Below are 25,000 nucleotides of genomic sequence, written 5' to 3'. Positions count from 1 at the left end.
TTATATTATTTGTGAAATATACTTTTTTATTTTGAGACAATCAAACACCTGATAATACTGACAGACGGAGTATAAGATCATCTGCACACCTTTTTTTTATTTGATTTATTATATATATTTGTACTTTGGTCTCGACACCTACATCAGCTAAGAGAGTGCTTTCATTTATGTTAAATATATAAATATATTTTTCAAATCATCAAGTACAGATGATAGTCTGCTAAATTTCATTTATGCCATTTAAAAAATATATGTTGTTGGCGATTTTCATTACTGTATAAAAGTAAAAAGAATCGAGGGGTGTAATTATCAAGAAAATAATGTTACAGTTTTTAAATTTTTCTTTTCTTTATGCAAAATACAATTTTTTCTTTATGCAAAACAACATTTTTGATTACAATTTTTGTGTGTAATATGAGCCAGATGTGTTAAAGTGAGCGATTAGTCAATACCACCTTCAGAAAGTTCATGCAAACGTAGTTCCATCTGATGTACGGGTTTCTGAAGGGAACAACAAACAGTGAGGATATTGATTTTTAAGTTTGTAATACAGTTGTAAAACACAACAAGAGGCGTTTACCGCGGATAAAGCTCACGGAAGATCAGAGTCGGGCAAAACAAGAAGTACAAATAACTGGAGAGTGACGGATATCGCAGAGATTTATCTGTGGAGAAACAGACGTGAAGATCAGGGTTACAACTTGCATTTCAGTGTACACTCAAACCAAACTTTATTCACACACCTTCAACATTTCTCACATTATCACTACAGATGGTAATAAAATATGACAAGAACTCAGAGTTATTAAATCAGTTGATGTGTCACTGGTTTTGTCCGTCCTTCCGTTAGACTCTCACACATGAATTATGTCGAATATCTGTCAGCTGTTAAATTTAACTACACAATTATATAAGATAATACCAGTTTAGCTCAACCAATCACCAAGCAATGCTTCATGTTGTTCAGTCTGTGGTGTAAAAAGGTGCATTAGCAATTAAAGAAAAAACACTTCAGCAAAACATGATCAGCTCAAAGTGTCCGAATCATTTTTGGTCCCAATTTATACTGATAGTCACTGTATGAAGAATATTTGGGGATATTATGTCACATTTTACTTTATTTTGCCCTCCTCACTTACATAAATGAACTATAGTGTCCTGCACACACTTGTAAAAAATATAAAAAATTATATCTGGTGTCTGAATAATTTTTGGTTTGACTGTATAAAAAAATCGGCATTCAAAACCTGAAGAATGTTGGTACTTCTTAACACTCTTACTCGTCTGTGTCGTGTGTTTGAGGACGGCTGGCACAGTTTCACGGATAAACGAGTAACTCTTCATCATAAATCTGATCTGTGGAGTAAAAGCAGAGTTTGTCCATTAGGCCGTCGACCTCTGACCCCATATTTGAGCACGTCTGTTTTGATATGCATGATATGATGCCAATCATTTAGTATTTATTTAATTTGGCAAACGGCAGCAGACTTTGGATCCTGAACCTCAAATGAACGTTGGCACAAACCTCTGGGCATCGCTTCGAGTCTGGCACAGTATTATTAACCCAGTTCGTTAACCATAAATGTATATATATATATATATATAATGTTTATCATTATAATCTCTCTCTCTATATATATATATATATATATATATATATATATATATTAGTCTTTTATTTTTATTTAATAATCAATAAATTATATATGTAATGTATTTCTGATTATACATCTCATTTAATTATGTAGATTATAAAAATATATGAATAATGATTGTCATTAAATTATATATTATTATTAAAACCCAGTTTGTAATAATCATTAATTTATTAAACTTCTATCTTAATAGTATTTTATGTAAGGATGTATTAAATATTATATTACTATAAATAATTTTATATTAAATAATGATAATCATTAAACTATATATATATATATATACAGGTCCTTCTCAAAAAATTAGCATATTGTGATAAAGTTCATTATTTTCCATAATGTAATGATAAAAATTAAACTTTCATATATTTTAGATTCATTGCACACCAACTGAAATATTTCAGGTCTTTTATTGTTTTAATACTGATGATTTTGGCATACAGCTCATGAAAACCCAAAATTCCTGTCTCAAAAAATTAGCATATTTCATCCGACCAATAAAAGAAGTGTTTTTAATACAAAAAAAAAAAAAGTCAACCTTCAAATAATTATGTTCAGTTATGCACTCAATACTTGGTCGGGAATCCTTTTGCAGAAATGACTGCTTCAATGCGGCGTGGCATGGAGGCAATCAGCCTGTGGCACTGCTGAGGTGTTATGGAGGCCCAGGATGCTTCGATAGCGGCCTTAAGCTCATCCAGAGTGTTGGGTCTTGCGTCTCTCAACTTTCTCTTCACAATATCCCACAGATTCTCTATGGGGTTCAGGTCAGGAGAGTTGGCAGGCCAATTGAGCACAGTACTACCATGGTCAATAAACCATTTACCAGTGGTTTTGGCACTGCAGGTGCCAGGTCGTGCTGAAAAATGAAATCTTCATCTCCATAAAGCTTTTCAGCAGATGGAAGCATAAAGTGCTCCAAAATCTCCTGATAGCTAGCTGCATTGACCCTGCCCTTGATAAAACACAGTGGACCAACACCAGCAGCTGACATGGCACCCCAGACCATCACTGACTGTGGGTACTTGACACTGGACTTCAGGCATTTTGGCATTTCCTTCTCCCCAGTCTTCCTCCAGACTCTGGCACCTTGATTTCCAAATGACATGCAAAACTGAGCAACAGTCCAGTGCTGCTTCTCTGTAGCCCAGGTCAGGCGCTTCTGCCGCTGTTTCGGGTTCAAAAGTGGCTTGACCTGGGGAATGCGGCACCTGTAGCCCATTTCCTGCACACGCCTGTGCACGGTGGCTCTGGATGTTTCTACTCCAGACTCAGTCCACTGCTTCCGCAGGTCCCCAAGGTCTGGAATTGGTCCTTCTCCACAATCTTCCTCAGGGTCCGGTCACCTCTTCTCGTTGTGCAGCGTTTTTTGCCACACGTTTTCCTTCCCACAGACTTCCCACTGAGGTGGCTTGATACAGCACTCTGGGAACAGCCTATTTGTTCAGAAATTTCTTTCTGTGTCTTACCCTCTTGCTTGAGGGTGTCAATGATGGCCTTCTGGACAGCAGTCAGGTCGGCAGTCTTACCCATGATTGCGGTTTTGAGTAATGAAACAGGCTGGGAGTTTTTAAAAGCCTCAGGAATCTTTTGCAGGTGTTTAGAGTTAATTAGCTGATTCAGATGTTTAGGTTAATAGCTCGTTTAGAGAACCTTTTCATGATATGCTAATTTTTTGAGACAGGAATTTTGGGTTTTCATGAGCTGTATGCCAAAATCATCAGTATTAAAACAATAAAAGACCTGAAATATTTCAGTTGGTGTGCAATGAATCTAAAATATATGAAAGTTTAATTTTTATCATTACATTATGGAAAATAATTAACTTTATCACAATATGCTAATTTTTTGAGAAGGACCTGTATATTCTATTATTTTTATTTAATAATAATTCAGTTATATATGTAATTTATTTCTGATTATACATCTCATTTAATTATGTAGATTATATATAAAAATATATTATATTTCTTCTAAATATAGAAATATAGAATCATTTATAGTCGATTTATAGTCTATTTATTTGATTTCATTGTCATTAAGTTATATATGTTACTTATTTGGGATTTATATACCTAATTATTATATATCGTTTAATTATCATGAAGATTATATATAAAAATATATTATATTTAATTTATTTATTAAAAAAATTGAAACCTTAAACATAAAAAAAAAACAATAAAATTATTTTATATATATATATATATTAAATGATATATATATATCAATATATATATATATCATATAATATATATTATATTAAATGATTTTATATATATAATCATATATGTGTGCGTGTATGTGTGTGTGTGTATATATATATATTTGATATAATTTATTTAATTTATTAAATTATATGCATTTAAATATATTACATATCCATGTAATTTAATAATAAAGTAGATTAAGTATAGCACGTTGATTGTATATTCCCAGTACCTGTTCTAATATGATGATGAATCGTGATGCGGGTGGCAGCTGATAATGCAGGACGACACACACAGGGAATATTCCCAGCATGCTCGTCTGCGCAGCACACAGTGTGAGCGCACACACACACGTCCTCCAGCGGCTCCTGAGGGCCCGTTCGCCCCAAAACCGCAGAACGTGATACGGCCCGAGCAGAGTGTAGATCAACATGAGCGTCCAGGCCCAGACGACTGTACTCAACTGACCAAACGCGTAATAAAACAGATCAAAGTCCAGAACCAGCCTGAAATACACACACACTCACTGTCAGGCTCTCACACACACACACACACACACACACACACACACACACACACACACACACACACACACACACACACACACACACACACACACATATTCACACACTCACTGTCAGGCTCTCTCACACACACACACACACACACACATATTCACACACTCACTGTCAGGCTCTCACACACACACACACACACACACACACACACACACATATTCACACACTCACTGTAAGGCTCTCACACACACACACGTATTCACACACTCACTGTCAGGCTCTCACACACACACACACACACGTATGCGCACTCACACACACACACACACATACACACGTATACACACACTCACTGTCAGGCTCTCACACACACACAGACACGCAGAACGTGATACGGCCCGAGCAGAGTGTAGATCAACATGAGCGTCCAGGCCCAGACGACTGTACTCAACTGACCAAACGCGTAATAAAACAGATCAAAGTCCAGAACCAGCCTGAAATACACACACACTCACTGTCAGGCTCTCTCACACACAAATACACACACACACACACACACACTGTCAGGCTCTCACACACACATACACACACTCACGGTCAGCCTCTCACACACATACACACACTCACACACAAAATCTTCTCTCCCACACACGCACACTCCCACACACATGTACTCACTCACTCACTCACACACACACTTACACAAACACTCACACACTCACACACACACACACACACACACACACACACACACACACACACACACACACACACACACACACACACTCACCTGCCCTGGTCGATGTAGTCCACTGCTAAAGTGCTCATTATGAACAGGAATAGAGCTGCGATGAACATGTGGTAGATGGTCCTGATGTGACTGATCTCAAATAACTCACTGGAGAGAGAGGAACACTTTTTTCGTGCCATTTTTGGTTAAAATAATAATAATAATAATAAATATAGCTGCAAGCCCCGAAGCTGAAGCAACAGCAGTGCAGAGTCAGAAGAGCAAAAACAGAATGAACATTAAAAAAAAAACAACAACACGCATTAACTTAGCTTCCGAGGTACAGTAGTTCAATTTTGCATATAAATGCAACAAATAACAAATAAATGCTATATTTAACAAGTTCGATTATTCTTAGAACGACACATTGTCTGGAACAGTTTCAACTTTTGCACCTCTTCTGGTCACAGTGTCTCTTGCGTTCTGGGCATGTGCCACAGGATTCAGACCCACGACCTGAAATTTTGTGCCGATATGTCAGATCGTTTAAAAGATACAATTTATGACAAAATTCAAAATGGCCGACCAATGGTTTATCCTCGGTTCATATCTTTGGATTGGGCATGAGACAAGGAATCCATAGACACCAAGGTCACTATTTTCTGACAAACTGTTCAAAAGTTATGATTTTCCATTTCTCATGACCTGTAGGTGGCGCTGTTGTGAAATTTGGCATGGGCCTTCAGATCATGGTTCTGAAGAAGTGTACCAAGTTTCGTTTCAATTGATCAAAGTTTTGCTAAGATACAGCCTCTGAACCAATTTTGAGTCAACATTAAGTTCGCAACATTTTCTAGAACAAGGCGTTCAAAAGTTATAACCATTTGAAAAGTATTTTTGAATAATAAAGTAAACTAATGACAATTACAGTTTTTTCAGACTTTTTGGCATTGTCAAGAAGAGTTTTAATATTTTTATGAAATTGTTTATGAAGTTGTGACCTTTCACCTTTGGCATTTAGGATGTTTTGCCGTTTTAAATTGACATATTATTACTAGGCTGTGAGTCTGTGTGTGGTCGCTAGGACGTTGCTATGGTGGTTAGGATTTTCTACCCATTTTTTATCATTGAATCATAACCGGCAGTAATAATACTTACTCCAGCAGTGAGCATCTGGTTATAAACACCTTCCCCTGCTCCAGTTTGTGCCTGGAAATCATAGTATATGTGCAGGAACACTTTTATTCAAGCACGTTACACCTTCTGCATTGGCAGGATGTGACATCACAGAAACTCTCACCTGTTGTCGGTGCTTCCTGTCTGGTCGGTGTGTGTTTGTGTGTGTGTGGACTGAGACTGGATTGAGTCAGTGAGCATTCGCTCCAACACTTCATTCAGACGAGATTGAACTTCTCTGATCACTTCCTCTTTCATCCTCTGATCAGAAAAACATTTTTATACGGTCAGTCTCAGACCCGCTGAAACTGCTGTATCAGTGTTGGTGGGTTTTTGTTTAAATTACAGCCAAAAATTACCATGGTCTATAAATACTGCAATATGCAATACTAAAATAAAATGTACTTTTTTCTTTTTTTTTTGAGGAATTACTTTAATAGTATAATTATTAATATTTTAAATAATTAAAAAAGGAATGAAAATATATTTTCTTTAAAATAAAGTATTTGGTATTTGATGCTTTTAATTTTAGCACACACACACACACACACACACACACACACACACACACACACACACACACACACACACACACATACTGTATATGTTTCACTGTATCTGTGAAAATCCCAAATTATGTATCTGTGAAAATTAGAGTATTACTTATGACAAATACATAAAAAGGATTTTTAGAAATGTTGGCCAACTGAACAGCATGAACATGAAAAGTATGAGCATGTACAGCCCTCAATACTTAGTTGGGGCTCCTTTTGCCTGAATTACTGCAGCAATGCGGCGTGGCATGGAGTTGATCAGTCTGTGGCACTGCTCAGGTGTTATGAGAGCCCAGGTTGCTCTGATAGTGGCCTTCAGCTCTTCTGCATTGTTGGGTCTGGCGTATCGCATCTTCCTCTACACAATACCCCATAGATGTCCTATAGGGTTAAGGTCAGGTGAGTTTGCTGGCCAATTAAGAACAGGGATACCATGGTCCTTAAACCAGGTACTGGTAGCTTTGGCACTGTGTGCAGGTGCCAAGTCCTGTTGGAAAATGAAATCTGCATCTCCATAAAGTTGGTCAGCTGCAGGAAGCATGAAGTGCTCTAAAACTTCCTGGTAGACGGCTGCGTTGACCTTGGACCTCAGAAAACACAGTGGACCAACACCAGCAGATGACATGGCACCCCAAACCATCACTGACTGTGGAAACTTTACACTGGACTTCAAGCAACGTGGATTCTGTGCCTCTCCTCTCTTCCTCCAGACTCTGGGACTTTGATTTCCAAAGGATATGGCAAATTTACTTTCATCAGAGAACATAACTTTGGACCACTCGGCAACAGTGCAGTCCTTTTTGTCTTTAGCCCAGGCGAGACGCTTCTGACGCTGTGTCTTGTTCAAGAGTGGCTTGACACAAGGAATGCGACAGCTGAAACCCCTGTCTTGCATACGTCTGTGTGTGGTGGTTCTTGAAGCACTGACTCCAGCTGAAGTCCACTCTTTGTGAATCTCCCCCACATTTTTGAATGGGTTTTGTTTCACAATCCTCTCCAGGGTGCGGTTATCCCTATTGCTTGTACATGTTTTTTCTACCACATCTTTTCCTTACCTTCGCCTCTCTATTAATGTGCTTGGACACAGAGCTCTATAAACAGCCAGCCTCTTTAGGAATGACCTTTTGTCAGTTTTGTCAGTGCCACAGACTGATCGACTCCATGCCACGCCGCATTGCTGCAGTAATTCAGGCAAAAGGAGCCCCAACTAAGTATTGAGGGCTGTACATGCTCAAACTTTTCATGTTCATACTTTTCAGTTGGCCAAAATTTCTAAAAATCCTTTTTTTTGTATTGGTCTTAAGTAATATTCTAATTTTCAGAGATACTGAATTTGGGATTTTCATTAGTTGTCCGTTTTAATCATCACAATAAAATTAAATAAACATTTCAAATATATCAGTCTGTGTGTAATAAATGAATATAATATCCAAATTTCACTTTTTGAATGAAATTACTGAAATATATATATATGATGCATTTATTAAACATTATATATTTTATACATACAGTATATATATATATATATATATATATATATATATATATTATTAATTAAACTATTAAATACTTTTTTATTTAAATCAGCTTACATTAAAGCTGCTCCCGACGAGCTTTGGTGGCTATTGGGTCTGTGAAAGCGCTATATAAATGCAGTCCATTTACCATTTACCATTAAAGGCATTATCAAAACACACACACACACACAATAAAATACATTTTCTTTCTTTTGTTTTAGACCGGATCATGATGTTTTCAGCAGTGAAGTGTTTTACCTCCATGTCTTGGTTTCTCTGAGTCATCTCTCTCACTCTCGTGTGATTCTCATCTGCACACACATACACACACACACACACACACACACACACACACACACACACACACACACACACACACACACACACACACACACACACAGAGCAGTGTTTAGATGATCTGAGCAGAATACAGTCCTGACAGAGGGATCAGTGTAAACTCACGCTGTGTGATCGAGCCGTTCTCGGTGTGTGTGTCTCCTCGGCCTCGAGTGCCACGCGTCGCAGCGTTTCCGGTGTCGTGTGTTGACATGCCGCTTTAATCGATCACGGTCCTGATGAAATATTATATTCAGATGCATGAAAAACATGATGATGTTTGAAGAAGGTTTTTATAATGCTGATTCAGTGGAGATGAAACAAACTCTTGGTAATGCATTCTAATGCACCATATGACCTTTTGAACCCTTCTGAAATGTGTTGACCTGAAGTAACCTGTGCTATAGTATATTACCTGCTAACTAAAGCTAGTTTACTCATCTGAATGTAAACTAATCTTTGACCGTTCGTGTCACACAACGCTGATATGATCGAGTTTCATGACCGAAAGAAACCCTTGTTGTACTTTACATTTAGCAAACGCATCTCAGCTACTTCTGCGGGTCACCTGTGGCCTCAGGGTCATGAACACACACATTTAAAGAGATATAATCAATGTTATTACACACATTTATGGTTATGGCTGATTAATGATGTTGGAGATGATGCTAACAGGAGAGAGACACAGAATTCAGATGTCACTCACTTCATGAAGAAATTAATTTAATACCTATGAATCTCTTACTTTATGAATTTATGAATGGTTTGATTTGCTTTTTAATTGTAAAGACACAATAACTTCATAAGTGTTCCTGAGAAGGGATTTCTGAATGAATTTCATGTAAACACGTCTAGATCATATTTCACCCAAAAAATCAGAGAAAAAATAAAATTTTTGCATAAAAAAGAAAATGCATTTATATATATATATATATATTATATATGTGTGTGTATATACTAGTTATTCTTATTAATGTTATAGTGTTTTTGCAGTAAATTACTTTAATACAATTATACAAATAAAAGCAATGCTATATATATATATATATATATATATATATATATATATATATAATTTATATTTTTTAATATAATTATTACAAATCGAAAGCATTGCTAATAGCAGCACCATGATGAATAAATAATGCACATTAAAATATAGCATTGTTTTTGTATAAGGATTTGTGAGAGAAATGTAATTGTCATGAATATCAAAATAGAAAGAAAAATCCAAACGGTCCTAAAATAGGCTTTCAGTGAACGTGAAATATGACCCGGAGATGTTCCCGACAGATTTCATGAGATTCACTCTTACATTTCAATAATATTTACTATAAATAATAAAATACCCAGCACGTGATTTTAATCACTGAAAATGAATCTTAATTACCAGAACGAAGACTGAAGCGTGAATGCACATGGACTGACTCTCCTTCAGTTTCTGTCGCTGGCGGATCTCCAGTGTTTCTGTGACTGTACGTGTGTTTATATGAGCTTTTGCTCTTCAGTGTCCTCACAGCCTCTGTTTACACACTGAATCTGCTCTACTGACCCTGTGTTTACTCATACTAGAACAGACTCTGCTGTCAGTCACGACAAGTATATGTGTATGATTGAGTGAGCTAATTACAGATTACATCGATTCATCAGGCAGACGCTTGTACAGTAGACTTGCTTACACATTGACCCGTGCCTAAACGGCCCTTTATCTCTGTGTTAGAGACATTTTATTCATTGTATTTGTGTCTCACTATTATTTGAATGTTTTCCTTATTTACAGTCATAGATATCAGGGCCTAAAATTAACCTTTTGCCACACCTGCCAAAAATTTACCGTCCATAATTATTTTTTATCAGCCATGAAACGGGCAGTTATGACACCGACATTTTAGAAACCAGTGAAATTTCTGAAATTTAAGGTACAGAAATACAATAATCAAATGTAAAATAACACTGCATACACTGTAAAAAATAAAACCGTAATTTTTACGGTAAAAAACTGGCAGCTGTGGTTGCCAGAACTTTACCGTCAAAAATACGGTAGCAACGTTATTGGTTTTACAGACTTAACTTAAAATGTACAGTAATAAACCGTATTTTATTTTCTGATATAATGTTAATTTACGGACCTATTGAAGTATTAATTTCTGTTTTGTAACATTGTACACTGACAACCAACTATCAACACAGCAGTGATGAGTCACATGATAAATCATCATGATAAGCTCATCACAAGCATCTCTTCCACAAGAAAGTTAATACTACTATATAAGCTGCACAGTGTCATTCGGACAAACATTAAACACCATCATGGTAACACACATGAAATTTTACAATGCAATAAACATTAATTTAACAACATTAAATGTAACATAAAACCCTAATGTACATAACTGATTAGAGAAAACTATGAAGAAACAGTTATTTCAACAAAAATACTTCAAATGTGAAGTGTCACGCAGGGAATTGTGGGAATGTCAATTTGCGTTTTTTCACTGTAAATTACACAACGAGTTTTCTTTTTCACTTTCAAAAACTGTAAATTTAACGGTATTTTACAGTAAAATTACATTAAATTTACCATTAGATCTATCACAGTTATTTACCGTATATAGTAAGGAAACTTTCTGTTAACCAATTAACGGTTTTGCACTGTAGCATTTACCTACATAGTCTTTTACCGTTAAAATCTTTACAGTATAGTCTTCACTGTATAATTTAAACATTGATCAATCCTTATTAAAGTTACAGTTATTCAGCCAAGAGCAGTGAGTGATTTTCTCTTTTCCTGTATGTTTTGGGTCGCACAGCTTTGCTTGATGTGTTGATGTAATTTCCACTAAAACAGGAAGCTAAGGCGGGACATATTTAATGGCTCCTCCCCCTTTTCAAACAGCCAATAGCATTGAACGCGAATCCGAGTGCTGATGATACGCTGGATTCAACAGTAGAGATGTGAATAAATTCCAGCTATTTCATTCTCAAGGCGAGACACTACAGGTGAATAGGGTACAATTTTTAGCTAGCAGATATCACCATGAAACCTTCCCAGTTGATTACCTACATTAAGATGAGAAAAAAAATTATTACAAGTTTTCTGTAATTTAATGTTTAAATATGCAAATTAGGCATTATCTAATTAAATATGCACTCATTTGCATATATTTTAGAAATGAAATCTGAGTATTGGACAAAGCCAGGTTCAAAATTATTTTTTCATTGTGTTCACATATTAGATGGGGAAAATATTACAGAGGGATTTATGGATATCTACTTTAGTTATCCTGTAAATTAAAATATACTGTCAACAGCCTAAAAAAAATATTTCCGCCATGTTTTTTGGAATAAAATGTTATATAAATCAGGCTAGGGATAATATATTTACAAATCCCTCAGTAAATATCTTCATAATATAACTAAGTACAAGACTGGAAAGTTTGGTGTATACTGAAGTACATATTTCGGACTTGGAGGACGAGAGAAAAGTCATTTTGAGAAAACGGGCTTTAAAGATTTATATTGTAAAACGAGATTGCGCATTTAGAGTTAAATCCCCCCTTTTACTTTCACGATTGGTTGCTGATAAAAAGGAAATGACCATATTTGGATCCGACAGCATTGTACAGGAGAGAGAGAGAGCTTTTTAAGGGTGTGTGTGATGACGGTAGCGGGATGAGCGGGAGGATTTAAAACGCCAACTTTTGATGAATTTAGGCGAAATCTACAGACGCAAACAGAAAAAGTGTAGTAAAATAAAGACCTAAATGTGTATTTCGGACTTTTTTTCACCACAAGTCTGAAAGAAGACATGTTATTGAAGAGAAATATCCCAAAATCTCAAAATTGACCAGTGAAAAAAAAACGATGTTTTTGCCTGCCGTGTCTCACCTTAACCAGCATACAGTTGGAAACCGGAATAAAACTCGAGTGTTTGAGCAAACGAACACACATCTCTAACACATATTGCTCTGTGACATGCGGAAATGTTTTGGACATGCAGACGGGATTTGGGGGCGGAGCTTTAGATTCTATATTCATAACCTTAAGGCAAACATATGCATATTAAAAGCTACTAAACTTAAATTTAGATTTCATGGGGCCTTTAACATTAGGGACACAGACGGCAGCAGGTTTATTGGGCTACTGTCACTTTAAGAGCGAATGCACAGATCCAATATACTGATACACGTGTGTTTTCTTTCTCAACTGTTTATGTTCACTTAAGACTTAATTCAGGTAATGATTATAAGGATACTTGTTAATTTCAGGCAATTTCAAGCACAAGACGACGTTAAAGAGTTTAATTCAGTGTTCGCACACTCATAATTCATAAAAATATTACCGGCCAACTGGCGATTGACACCGATAAATATATTTGCAAACACTTTTACTCACATTTGGCACTTGGCGAATGGTAATTTAAGGCCCTGGATGTGGAAATGGAAACTTGATCTAAAAAATGACATTCACACATTTTTGATCTTGTATTTCTCTAGGGATCATTTATATAATTCCTTTTCATATTTATCTGCTCCAGAAGGTTTTCACAGCGTCTAATAACAAAAAAAGAATCATTGTTTTCTTAGTATCAAGAATATTTTAATAATCTAAAGAAGCTTTTTCCACAGTAAAGAACTTTATGTGGAATGGAGAGATTCTATGGATGTTAAATTTTGTTTACGGAACTATTTATGCCAGTAAAGAGCTTATATTTTTAAGAGTATAAATTCAGATAACACTGACGTTCATGAATCGGATTCTCTTTATTGAAACATTTTCAAAGGAAGGTTTTTCTACATGTCCATCATGCACTACAAAGACCAAACACAAAAAGGTCAATTATTACACAAATCTCTAGTCCATCATGTGCCATTGTTCACATTTAGCAAGATGACGCACAGAATCTCTTTTAAAACAAACCGCATGAGATCTTGTAGAGCTGTATTTGCTCAGGTAAAGCCAGATGCTGATGGAACGGCGGTTAGAAAGCGGCCCGCATATATGAATATTGTTATGCATTATATCTTTATGAATGCATTATCCAATCAACCTATTCCTGGCTGCACGATTTACTATACAAGATTCAATTAAAGGTGCAGAACGGCTGAAATATCCAAAAAAATATATTTTTCTCATAACCTGACTCTCTTACCCTGACTGGCAGATCAGGACGTTTTGACAGGTCAAAGGTCAGACTCAAAGCAACCTGACCATACACACACACACACACACACACACACACACAGAGAGATTAATGTGTCAGTATTTGATCAGTTCACACTGACTGATGTGACTGTGTGTGTGTGTGTGTGTGTGTGTGTGTGTGTGTGTGTGTGTGTGTGTGTGTGTGTGAGAGATAGAGAGTGCATGTGTTTCTGTGTGTGTGTGTGAGTGAGAGTGCATGCTTGTGTGTGAGTGCATGTTTCTGTGTGTGTGTGTGTGTGCATGTTTGAGTGTGTGCGCGCATGTGTTTGAGTGTGTGAATGAGCATGTGTTTGAGTGTGAGTTTGTGTGTGCATGTGCATGAGTGTGCATGTGTTTGTGTGCATGTGCATGAGTGTGTGTACATGTGTTTGTTTGTGTATGTGTGTGCGCGCATGTGTTTGAGTGTGAGTGTGTGTTTGTGTGTGCATGTGCATGAGTGTGCGTGTGCATGTGTTTTGAGTGTGAGTGTGTGTGTGCATGTGTTTGTGTGTGCGCGCGCATGTTTTTGAGTGTGAGTGTGTGTTTGTGTGTGAATGAGCATGAGTGTGCCTGTGTTTGAGTGTGAGTGTGTGTTTGTGTGTGCATGTGCATGAGTGTGCGTGTGCATGCATGTGTTTGTGCGCATGTGTTTTGAGTGTGAGTGTGTGTGCATGTGCATGAGTGTGTGCATGTGTTTGTGTGTGCGCGCGCATGTTTTTGAGTGTGAGTGTGTGTTTGTGTGTGAATGAGCATGAGTGTGCGTGTGCATGTGTTTGAGTGTGAGTGTGTGTTTGTGTGTGCATGTGCATGAGTGTGCGTGTGCATGCATGTGTTTGTGCGCATGTGTTTTGAGTGTGAGTGTGTGTGCATGTGCATGAGTGTGTGCATGTGTTTGTGTGTGCGCGCGCATGTTTTTGAGTGTGAGTGTGTGTTTGTGTGTGAATGAGCATGAGTGTGCGTGTGCATGTGTTTGAGTGTGAGTGTGTGTTTGTGTGTGAATGAGCATGAGTGTGCGTGTGCATGTGTTTGAGTGTGAGTGTGTGTTTGTGTGTGCATGTGCATGAGTGTGCGTGTGTGTGTGCATGTGCATGAGTGTGTGTGTGTGTTTGTGTTGTTTCTCACACATCTAAATTTTTTAAATGTAAAGATAATTTCTTAACTCCATTCATGAAGTATAAAATCCTTATTCTAGGAACAATCCGATCTACTTAGAATTGACTAGATATATTGAATCTTTTACTATCTGACTTTTACACTTAAATATTTAATGTCACAAACTTGTCATTTGACACGTCTCTCTTATGAAAGCTTGTTTCTGCTTCAGATTAAAATTAAAATGGTAATTGCAACTTTTTATCTCATGATTCTGACCTTTCTTCTCAGAAATGTAAGATTTAAACTCAAAATTGTGAGAAAAAAGTTGGCATTATCTTTTTAATTTGTTATTGCGTGGTGGAAACGAGCTTTAATACTCTCTAGAGTTTATTATAGGTAAAGTAATATAATAAAGTTGTTTTTTTTATACAGCGATACTGATAACATAAATAATGCATACAAATCGCAACAAAATCTACTGTCATTTAAATATAAAAATAGTTACAGCTACATAAAAATATTTCATTATAACATCACATTAATGTAGACGATGACGAACAGCATCATACAGTCGGTTTGTGGGTCGTTCTCAGGAAACGTTGACTTTTATCTGATATTTTGTTTGTTTTTCATTAGTATATCTGCTAATTTGCATTTCCTCATTTATCATTGCATTTTAATTCTGCATTTTCTCTTATACAGGGACATTGTCCCTTTAAAAAAGTATATTTATTGGTTAGAAAAGATAAATTACTATAGGTACTAATATGTAGAAAGACTGAAGGATTATGGGTAATAGTTTAAGTTAATTAAATTAACGTGTTCAGCAAAAACCCTGTAATAGAAAACGATCAATTCCAGTGTTCCTGAAATGATCTGCTGTTTTCTGAGAATGACCCGTGAGAATGAAAGCTCTTCATCATCGCTGGACTTCATGCAGCTCGACAGGTGTGTGTGTGTGTGTGTGTGTGGGTGTGTGTGTGTGTGTGTGTGTGTGTGTGACGGGTTCATGTTCATCACTGGATCTGCAGGCAACATGCATATATAAATATACAGAGAAGAGAATTCAGAAGTACAGGTCGCCTGGAGAGAAACAGAAACAACATGGTAAATATTACTTATCATATTTAATATATTACAATTTTTTGTAATTATTTATACAAATAATCAAATATATTATTACATATATATTATAATATTACATGTTATTGTTTTGCATTGTCACATTTTTTAATATAAATTAAAATAAAATGATAAATATATATTTGATATATTATATAATAAATTATATATATATAATTGAATATATTTAATAAAATATCAACATATATTATATGTATTAAAATATTTAATAACATATTTATATTATAAATAAATATATTATACATGTAATTACATATATTTTTTTATTTTATAAATTTATTACAATACTAGAATATTTGTCAATATGGTAATACATTAAATAGATTTAATTACATATTATAATAAATAAATAGTTTATATAATCTTATAATTGATTAAATTACTAAAGAATGTTATTAAATATATGTAATTTTTTATACTTATAATATTAAATAACGTTATTTTATAAATCTATATATAAAATATAATTTATTAAATCTATATTTAAAATATAATTTAGTAAATCTATATATAAAATATAATTTATTAAATTACTAGAAATATTAAATATAAGTAATATTTTAAATACAATTAGTAATTAAATTATTTGTAAAATTATAATATTTAATATAATTATATGAATAATGTAATATATATTATTAAATATATTTAATTTATTAAAATATACATATATATAAATATATACTTTTTTTGTACATTACTGTGCATATTTTTGCAATTAAAACAATAATATCAAATACCATGTTTTTTTTTTGTTTTTTTTTACAGTACTATTGTAAAGGTAATGTGTTCTTCAGCAGTTCTCGGTCAGTTTACCTGTGTGTGTGTGTGTGTGTGTGTGTGTTTAGCTGGCGATGGGCTTCTCTTGACGAATGCGTTCCTCTGATTGGTCAGCAGTGACAGACGTAGAGCGAGCGCTGAAACACACACACACACACACACACACACACCATCATCATCAGAGGCTTCACACACCACAACATGTAGTTATTACAGCGTTATTACAGTCTTACACTGTCATGCTTACCTGTTATCATTCACATCTCTAGCATTTCCTGTTCAAATAAGTATGAATATGCATTAAAATACTGATAATAAGTGCACAAAATAATGCATTAAAGATGCTCGGATCTGCTGCACGCAGAGTCATTTGAGTTTATGTACATTTACTCCATTAAATAGAGAATGCTTCCTTTATTTATGGAGTCTATGGATGTTTCAATCAGGTCCCATGCAGAAATTATTTTAAACACTGGACCTCTGAATAATCACATTTGGTTCAGCTAATAAAAGTACAGCATCAGTTGTGTTGGCGTGAAATGTCTTTACCGTTCAGTGTGTGTGTGGAGTCCGTGTGTGTGTCGTCCGCTGACAGCGTCCTGTAAACATGAGGAACAAACACACACACACAGCTGTAGTAAAAACACACAGTTCTGTCAGGGATGAGTCATAAACACTGTTACTCACTTGTTGGTCAAACTGGACTCTGTTTCCGCAGATGATTTGGGTTTTTCACAGGCGCTGTTGAACATCACATTGCTGAACGTGATTGGCTGATCTCTGCGCATGAACATGTGATTGACAGGTGAGGAGGCGGGATAATGTCCTGGGCGAATCGGCTTGGCTGAGGGCAAAAAATAAAACCATAAAATGTAGTAATATAATTTTAAATGTATTAATAATATTACGCATGCTATTAAACAGATTTAATGTATATATGATCTGTTTAATAATATCTATAGTAATTTAATAAGTTATACAGTTTTAAAATGTAGTAGTATTATATTTATAATCTTATAAATGTTATTAAATATATTTAATGGATATCTATTGTTAGTAATTTAATAAATTATTTATAAAATTATAAAAATGTAATATACTTATATTTATAATATATTAATTTATAATATTATAAATGTTATTAAAAATACTTTTCATATTTAATAATATTTTTTAAATTAATAAAATTATTTCAAATTGTATAATGTATTATCATATTTAATGATATTTTTAAATATCATAACATTTTGTATAATATTACAATATAATATATTAATTTATAATATTATAAATGTTACTAAATATATTGTATGTATTATATTTAATAATATTTTTAGTAATTTACTAATTTATACAATCATAACATTTTATAATTTTTATTTAAATTTTACTTATTTATAATAAAATGTTATTAAATATATTAAATTTATTAAACAATATTATTAAATATTATATTTATAAAATGTTAAAATTGTATATTATATATTAATTTATAATATAATTTTTTAATTACATATATTGCATGCATTACTTTAAATTTAAAAAAAAGTGTTTTAATAATTTATACAATCAATACATCTAATATTATATTTTAAATATTTTTTTATATTTGTAATAAATTGTTATTAAATATATTTTATGTATTAAAAAGAATTTATTAAATTACTGTTATAAACTATTATATGTATGAAATTTAACTGCGCTAACATTTATATCAAAAAAATGTGATTTTGTCTAATTCAGTGAATAAAATACTTCGATGAGCGATCTGAGACTCATCAGGTTTGAGTGTCGCCCCAGTGCATGCTGGGAGTTGCACTGACCGATGAGCGCGGCGTGAGTTCTTCTGAACGGGTTTCTGAGCCTCATGACGTCTCGGATGCGCTCGACCTCCTGCTGGTACCGGCGCCGGTCCGTCATCGCTCCTTCTTTCGCTTCGGTCAGAGCGTTCTCCAGCGCTCGAACACGCTCAGCCGTCGAGCGCAGACGCTTCTCCAGCTTCGGGAGCTCACAGCGCAGATCTGCGTTATCACCGACCAGCTGTGTGTGTGTGTGTGAGAGAGAGAGAGATCTGCGTTATCACCGACCAGCTGTGTGTGTGTGTGTGTGTGAGAGAGAGAGAGAGAGAGATCTGCGTTATCACCGACCAGCTGTGTGTGTGTGTGTGTGTGTATGAGAGAGAGAGAGATCTGCGTTATCACCGACCAGCTGTGTGTGTGTGTGTGTGTGAGAGAGAGAGAGAGAGAGAGAGAGAGAGATCTGCGTTATCACCGACCAGCTGTGTGTGTGTGTGTGTGTGTGTGTGTGTGTGTGTGTGTGAGAGAGAGAGAGAGAGAGAGAGAGAGAGAGAGATCTGCGTTATCACCGACCAGCTGTGTGTGTGTGTGTGTGTGTGTGAGAGAGAGAGAGAGAGAGAGATCTGCGTTATCACCGACCAGCTGTGTGTGTGTGTGTGAGAGAGAGAGAGAAAGATCTGCGTTATCACCGACCAGCTGTGTGTGTGTGTGTGTGTGTGTGTGTGTGTGAGAGAGAGAGAGAGAGAGAGGGATCTGCGTTATCACCGACCAGCTGTGTGTGTGTGTGTGTGTGTGTGTGTGTGTGTGTGTGTGTGTGTGTGTGTGTGTGTGTGTGTGTGTGTGTGTGTGACACAGAGAGAGAATCATAAAGAATAGGAGATTTTTGTGTGTATTCTGTAATGCTGCAGTTTTCTAACTCTGGGAGCGTCACAAGCCTTAAAAAATGAGTCGCCAGTAAAGGCGTCAATCGAACAGTTCATCACGATACGATACGATACCGATTCTCTCAGCGATACGATATTTGCAGATACCTCAAAAAAAATCTGCAATATTAAGATATTATGTGCCAAGTTTACACAACCAGTTACAATTCTTTTAACTCAGAAAAATTAACCAAACTCAGCAGGATACTGGCACAGATTTTTCTTTCGTTTTATTAATCTGTTAATTACTTAAATTAAATATATCTCACGCATTTCTTTTATATAGACCGACTGTGATTTTATGAAAACAATTTAAAAACAATTTTTTTTTCTTAAATCATCCTGGCGACTAGGATCGTAACAATACATCGATCAAACGTTTAACGATACGATGCATCGATGCCACACGAAAAATATCGATATACGGTACCTTTATTTTGACACTCATTTATACATATATATAATATTAAGGGACCGTTTATCGATATTATACGTGTGGCATCGATGCACAGTATTGTTAGACATTTGATCGATGTATTGTCAATCAAATACATCAACAATATGTGTTATGTAAATGTATAATATGCGCGGCGCTATAATTATTAAATTTGAAGGATTTGTTGTGGAGTGAGTGGAACTAAAATACCCTGTTAGTGTTTATAATTGTATAATTTATTGTAGGCCTACATTGTGACATTTCGCTTTATTTACCGTTATTATTTCTAAATGCAATAAAACGCCACTTATACGTGACTTAGCTATCCGTTTAGTTTTTTCTCTCAAAACCAAACAAAAATATTTCGAGTGTATTTTTTAAGCATGCAGCAAACGATAGTAGGCTATTAATTGGTTAAAATTCTTATGGTGAGTTAATGGTTAATTGGTTAATATGCAGCCAGATCTTGCCTTTAGCCCCATTTTATATAAGTATTCTTATGCTTGGCTTGACTTGTTTGCATGTAAATGGATGTAGGCCTATATAGCCTATGGGTTACGCCAATAAAAAGACTTAAATATAGAGCTCGGGATCGTTTCGTCACGTCGCGATGCATTGTGGGCATCACGGTACGGAAGTAGATGTGCTGTATAGTAGGCAGTGCGTAATTACGTTGGTCATTAGATAAAATAAGGTTTAATTTAGGTTATTTTTAGGAAAATGGTGCAGTATTGTGAACTGCTGTAATCGGTCTCACGATCGACAGGGCAAACGCCTCATAAATCATATAAGTAGTGGTCTTTTTGCTTTGCTTTGTAGTCAAGTCTGTTAGCGCTAATGGCTAATGGCTAACTGATATTTATATCACATGGTCAATAGATTTTCAGCTGCAAGAGTTAACTCGCTAGCTACATTTACATTGAATGTATTCATTTAGCAGTTAACTAAAGTTCTTCTGTTCAGATTAACGTTAAAGTACGTTGCTGTGTTTTGGAACAAGCTGTTATACTGATGTAGCTGTTAGCCAAATCAGCATATCAATTCTCGATTAGCAATTTCACCTCGTTTATTCATCTAGATTTTGGTGGATAGACTAGGTTAGTGTAATACTGACAAGCTATGGCATAATTTGTACCTTACACTTCTAGAAAGCATCAGCCTATAGACACACAAATGCAGTGGTAATTTCTAGCTATAGATGGTATTCTGTTGCTGAAGCTCTGTGGCTTAAATCTTAAAATGCTTTATTATTACTAATAGCTCACATATTATTCTATTGCTGGAGCTCTGTAGCTCAATTGTTATTATTACATGGCTTGGTTGAACGCTAATATTGAATGCGGTCTGCTATTTCTTGATAACAAACCACTGCTAAGTCTAACACACCGTTGCCATGAAAAACAGAGTGTTGCCATGGACACAGTTCTGTTCATTCTGGAGCAATACAATCGTTTTAAAATCAATAAACTCCTTTATTTATCCGGAGATCGGCCGGTTACGCTATTACCTTATTCCAAACTGGACTATGCTCACCTCTAAAATGGCCGCCGTTACCCACAATGCACCGTTCCATGACGTCTACGCCCGAGCTCTATAAAAAGTCGCTCTTTAAAAAGTTCGAAAACCACTGACCGCTCTAATGTAAAGTGAAGATTTCTGGCACATTTCTTTACTGACCTGTTTGTGAACTTTCGTCAGCTGTTCCAGGTTGTTCTCTAGAAAGGAGATCTTCTGTTTCTGTGTTGAACATCCGCAGCTTTCATCCGAATCGAACTCAGAGCTCTGAAACACACACACACATTCATATAAACCAACACACACACATTTATATAAACACACACACACATTCATATAAACCAACACACAAACATTAATATAAACCAACTCAGAGCTCTGAAACACACACACACACACACATTCATATAAACCAACTCAGAGCTCTGAAACACACACACATTCATATAAACCAACTCAGAGCTCTGAAACACACACACACACACACACACACATTCATATAAACCAATTCAGAGCTCTGAAACACAAAGACACACACACACAAACACACACACACACACACACATTCATATAAACCAATTCAGAGCTCTGAAACACACAGACACACATTCATATAAACCAACTCAAAGCTCTGGAACACACGCACACACACACACACACACATTCATATAAACCAACTCAAAGCTCTGGAACACACACACACACACACATTCATATAAACCAACTCAGAGCTCTGAAACACACACACACACACACACATTCATATAATCCAACTCAGAGCTCTGAAACACACACACACACACACACACACACACACGCATATAAACCAACTCAGAGCTCTGAAACACACACACACACACACACACACACACACACACACACACATTCATATAAACCAAGTCAGAGCTCTAAAACACACACACACACACACACACACACACACACACACACACACACACACACATTCATATAAACCAAGTCAGAGCTCTAAAACACACACACACACACACATTCATATAATCCAACTCAGAGCTCTAAAACACACACACACACACACACACACACACACACACACACACACACACACACACACACACACACACACACACACACACACACACACACATTCATATAAACCAACTCAGAGCTCTGAAACACACACACACACACACACACACACACACACACACACACACACACACTTATTTCATATAAACCCAAAATGTTAATTTAAAAAATATTTAATTAAATTCCCAGTATAAAGAAATACTGTTTAATGGCTCATTAGATTGTTTTGAACGTATACAGTTTTATTTATAAGTTTTTTTATTAAAGTATTAATTAATTAATCTACATATACTTTATTAATATCAAAAGTTGTATCTGTTAATATTATTTAAAGAAAATTATTAACTTATTAAAACATCATCCATATATTTAATGCATTACTAATATTTTTAGTAATTTAATAAATAATTTTTTTTAAATGTAAAATTGTAATTTTATTAAAAAATAATATTTCTTTTAGAATATATTCATTTATAATATTATAAATAAATATATTTTATGCATTACCTATCATATTTAACAATATTTCAAATAATTTAATTTAGTGAATAATGTATACAATCATAACATTTAATATTATATGTAGAATATTATATATTTATAATAAAATATTTTGTTAAATATATTTAATGTTACTTTTCATATTTCGTATTTTGTAAATATTTTAATAATTTTAATTAATATATTATTAAATATTTTTTATGTATTATGATTATAATAGTAATTTAATACATTCATTTTTATAGACGCTTTTATGCTTAAATTTTAATATGTATTATTATAATTTTATTTCATGATTTGTGGAATCATATCACAGTAACATTATAAATCAAGACACTGAAATTTATTAAAAAAAATATTATACATTTTAATGTGATAATGCATATTTTTGGCCAATAATTTTTAATTTGCTCATTGTTAATGTTATAGTTAATTAGAAAATGACAGTCGGTGATGGAAAAATATATTTTAATGCTTTTGCATTCGCCCGCAAAACTTTTGTGTTGTTTGTGACCGTAAGTAAAGCATCGACAAATAATTGTTCCTCATGTCCCTTTATGAGCTCTTCAGGAACTTGTTGTAAAGTTTTAGTGTACAAAAATCAGCCAAAAATTAAAATTTTCATAACATTTTCCATGAGCTTTGAGAAACGCACCCGTTTGACTCGAGCCGTGAGATCTTGAACGAACAGCTTCCTCAGATTGTGGAGAGTCTGCAGTTCACGAGCCTTTCAACACAAACATTATCATATATATCATAATCATAATCATAATATTCTACTCCAGTATGATCATTTCAACCCTTGTGAAAAAGAAGTGCACTTCAAATCATAAAAGTACACTACCAGTCAAAACTTTTTAATGTTTTTAAAGAAGTCTCTTCTGCTCACCAAGGCTGTATTCATTTGATTAAAAATACAAAAAAACAGTAAAAATTGTGAAATATTATTATAATGTAAATCAGCTGTTTTCTATGTGAATATATAGTAAAGTGTAATTTATTCCTGTGATTTTCAGCATCATTACTCCAGTCTTCAGTGTCACATGATCCTTCAGAAATCACTATAATATGATGATGTGATGCTCAAGAAACATTTATGATTATTATCAATGTTAAAAACAGTTTTGGGCATTTTTATTTTCAGGATTCTTTGATGAATAGAAATATATTTTTTACGTACTTTGTAGATTTCTGTTTGTAGCGAATTCGCGACATTCGTCCATAACGTCTGGATTCGGCTATAATGACTTGTTGATGGCCTCTGATTCTGGAGCTCTCATTCTTCTTGATCTTCGAGCTGCTTTTGATACTGTGGTTTACGGTCTATTACTTACCCGTCTTGAAAGTGTCTTTGGTGTGTCCGGGACAGTTTTAAACTGGTTTAAATCCTATTTGACTGACCGTTCCCATTTCATTTCTATGTGTGGCTTTAGGTCTGCCACTTGCTCAGTGCTCACTGGTGTTCCTCAGGGATCCGTTCTGGGCCCTCTACTCTTCAATATTTATCTATCTCCACTTGGGCGTCTGCTGCGATCGCTTGGTCTCCACTATCACTTTTATGCTGACGACACCCAAATCTACATCCATTGTAAATCTGGTGAAGACATCGATGCTTGTTATCTTTCTGGCTGTATCTCTGAGATAAAAGCATGGTTGAACAATAACTTTCTTTGCCTGAACAGCGGGAAAACTGAGGTTATGCTTATAGGTTCCCGTCATCAAATTCGCAAAGCGGCTCCACTGTCCCTGTCTGTTGATGGCTCTGTTTTAGAGACCCAAAGTACGATGAGGAACCTTGGTGTAATTTTTGACACCAGCCTCACTTTTGATTTTTTTGTACAGAGCACTGTTAACTCTTCGGGG

At 35.1% G+C, this 25,000-nt stretch overlaps 2 protein-coding genes across 2 annotated transcripts in view; both read right to left on the bottom strand.

The window, feature by feature from the left end:
* The window catches only part of LOC143740634 (sterol O-acyltransferase 2-like), a 19,938-nt gene extending 9,776 nt beyond the window's left edge, over positions 1-10,162 (bottom strand). The window contains exons 1-9 of the mRNA XM_077232625.1: positions 10,131-10,162; positions 8,619-8,673; positions 6,414-6,550; positions 6,272-6,322; positions 5,174-5,281; positions 4,098-4,371; positions 1,281-1,356; positions 581-665; positions 456-501 (exon numbers count right to left, since the gene is read on the bottom strand). Coding sequence (XP_077088740.1) covers positions 456-501; positions 581-665; positions 1,281-1,356; positions 4,098-4,371; positions 5,174-5,281; positions 6,272-6,322; positions 6,414-6,550; positions 8,619-8,645 — 804 coding nt within the window. The 5' untranslated portion in view covers positions 8,646-8,673; positions 10,131-10,162. The remainder of the gene's footprint in view (positions 1-455; positions 502-580; positions 666-1,280; positions 1,357-4,097; positions 4,372-5,173; positions 5,282-6,271; positions 6,323-6,413; positions 6,551-8,618; positions 8,674-10,130) is intronic.
* Positions 10,163-16,934: 6,772 nt separating this feature from the next.
* LOC143740642 (kinesin heavy chain-like) overlaps positions 16,935-25,000 on the bottom strand; it is a 56,501-nt gene continuing 48,435 nt past the window's right edge. Inside the window, exons 22-28 of the mRNA XM_077232642.1 lie at positions 23,793-23,864; positions 21,731-21,835; positions 18,722-18,938; positions 17,586-17,742; positions 17,448-17,497; positions 17,146-17,173; positions 16,935-17,035 (exon numbers count right to left, since the gene is read on the bottom strand). Coding sequence (XP_077088757.1) covers positions 16,963-17,035; positions 17,146-17,173; positions 17,448-17,497; positions 17,586-17,742; positions 18,722-18,938; positions 21,731-21,835; positions 23,793-23,864 — 702 coding nt within the window. The 3' untranslated portion in view covers positions 16,935-16,962. The remainder of the gene's footprint in view (positions 17,036-17,145; positions 17,174-17,447; positions 17,498-17,585; positions 17,743-18,721; positions 18,939-21,730; positions 21,836-23,792; positions 23,865-25,000) is intronic.

The sequence above is a fragment of the Siphateles boraxobius genome, unplaced genomic scaffold (genome assembly GCF_051911475.1).
Source record: "Siphateles boraxobius isolate OS27281-9 unplaced genomic scaffold, OSU_SipBor_1 179, whole genome shotgun sequence".
In the NCBI taxonomy this organism is placed as follows: Eukaryota; Metazoa; Chordata; class Actinopteri; order Cypriniformes; family Leuciscidae; genus Siphateles; species Siphateles boraxobius.
Note: the sequence above shows the minus strand (reverse complement) of the source record. Positions and strands in the feature narration are given on the sequence as shown.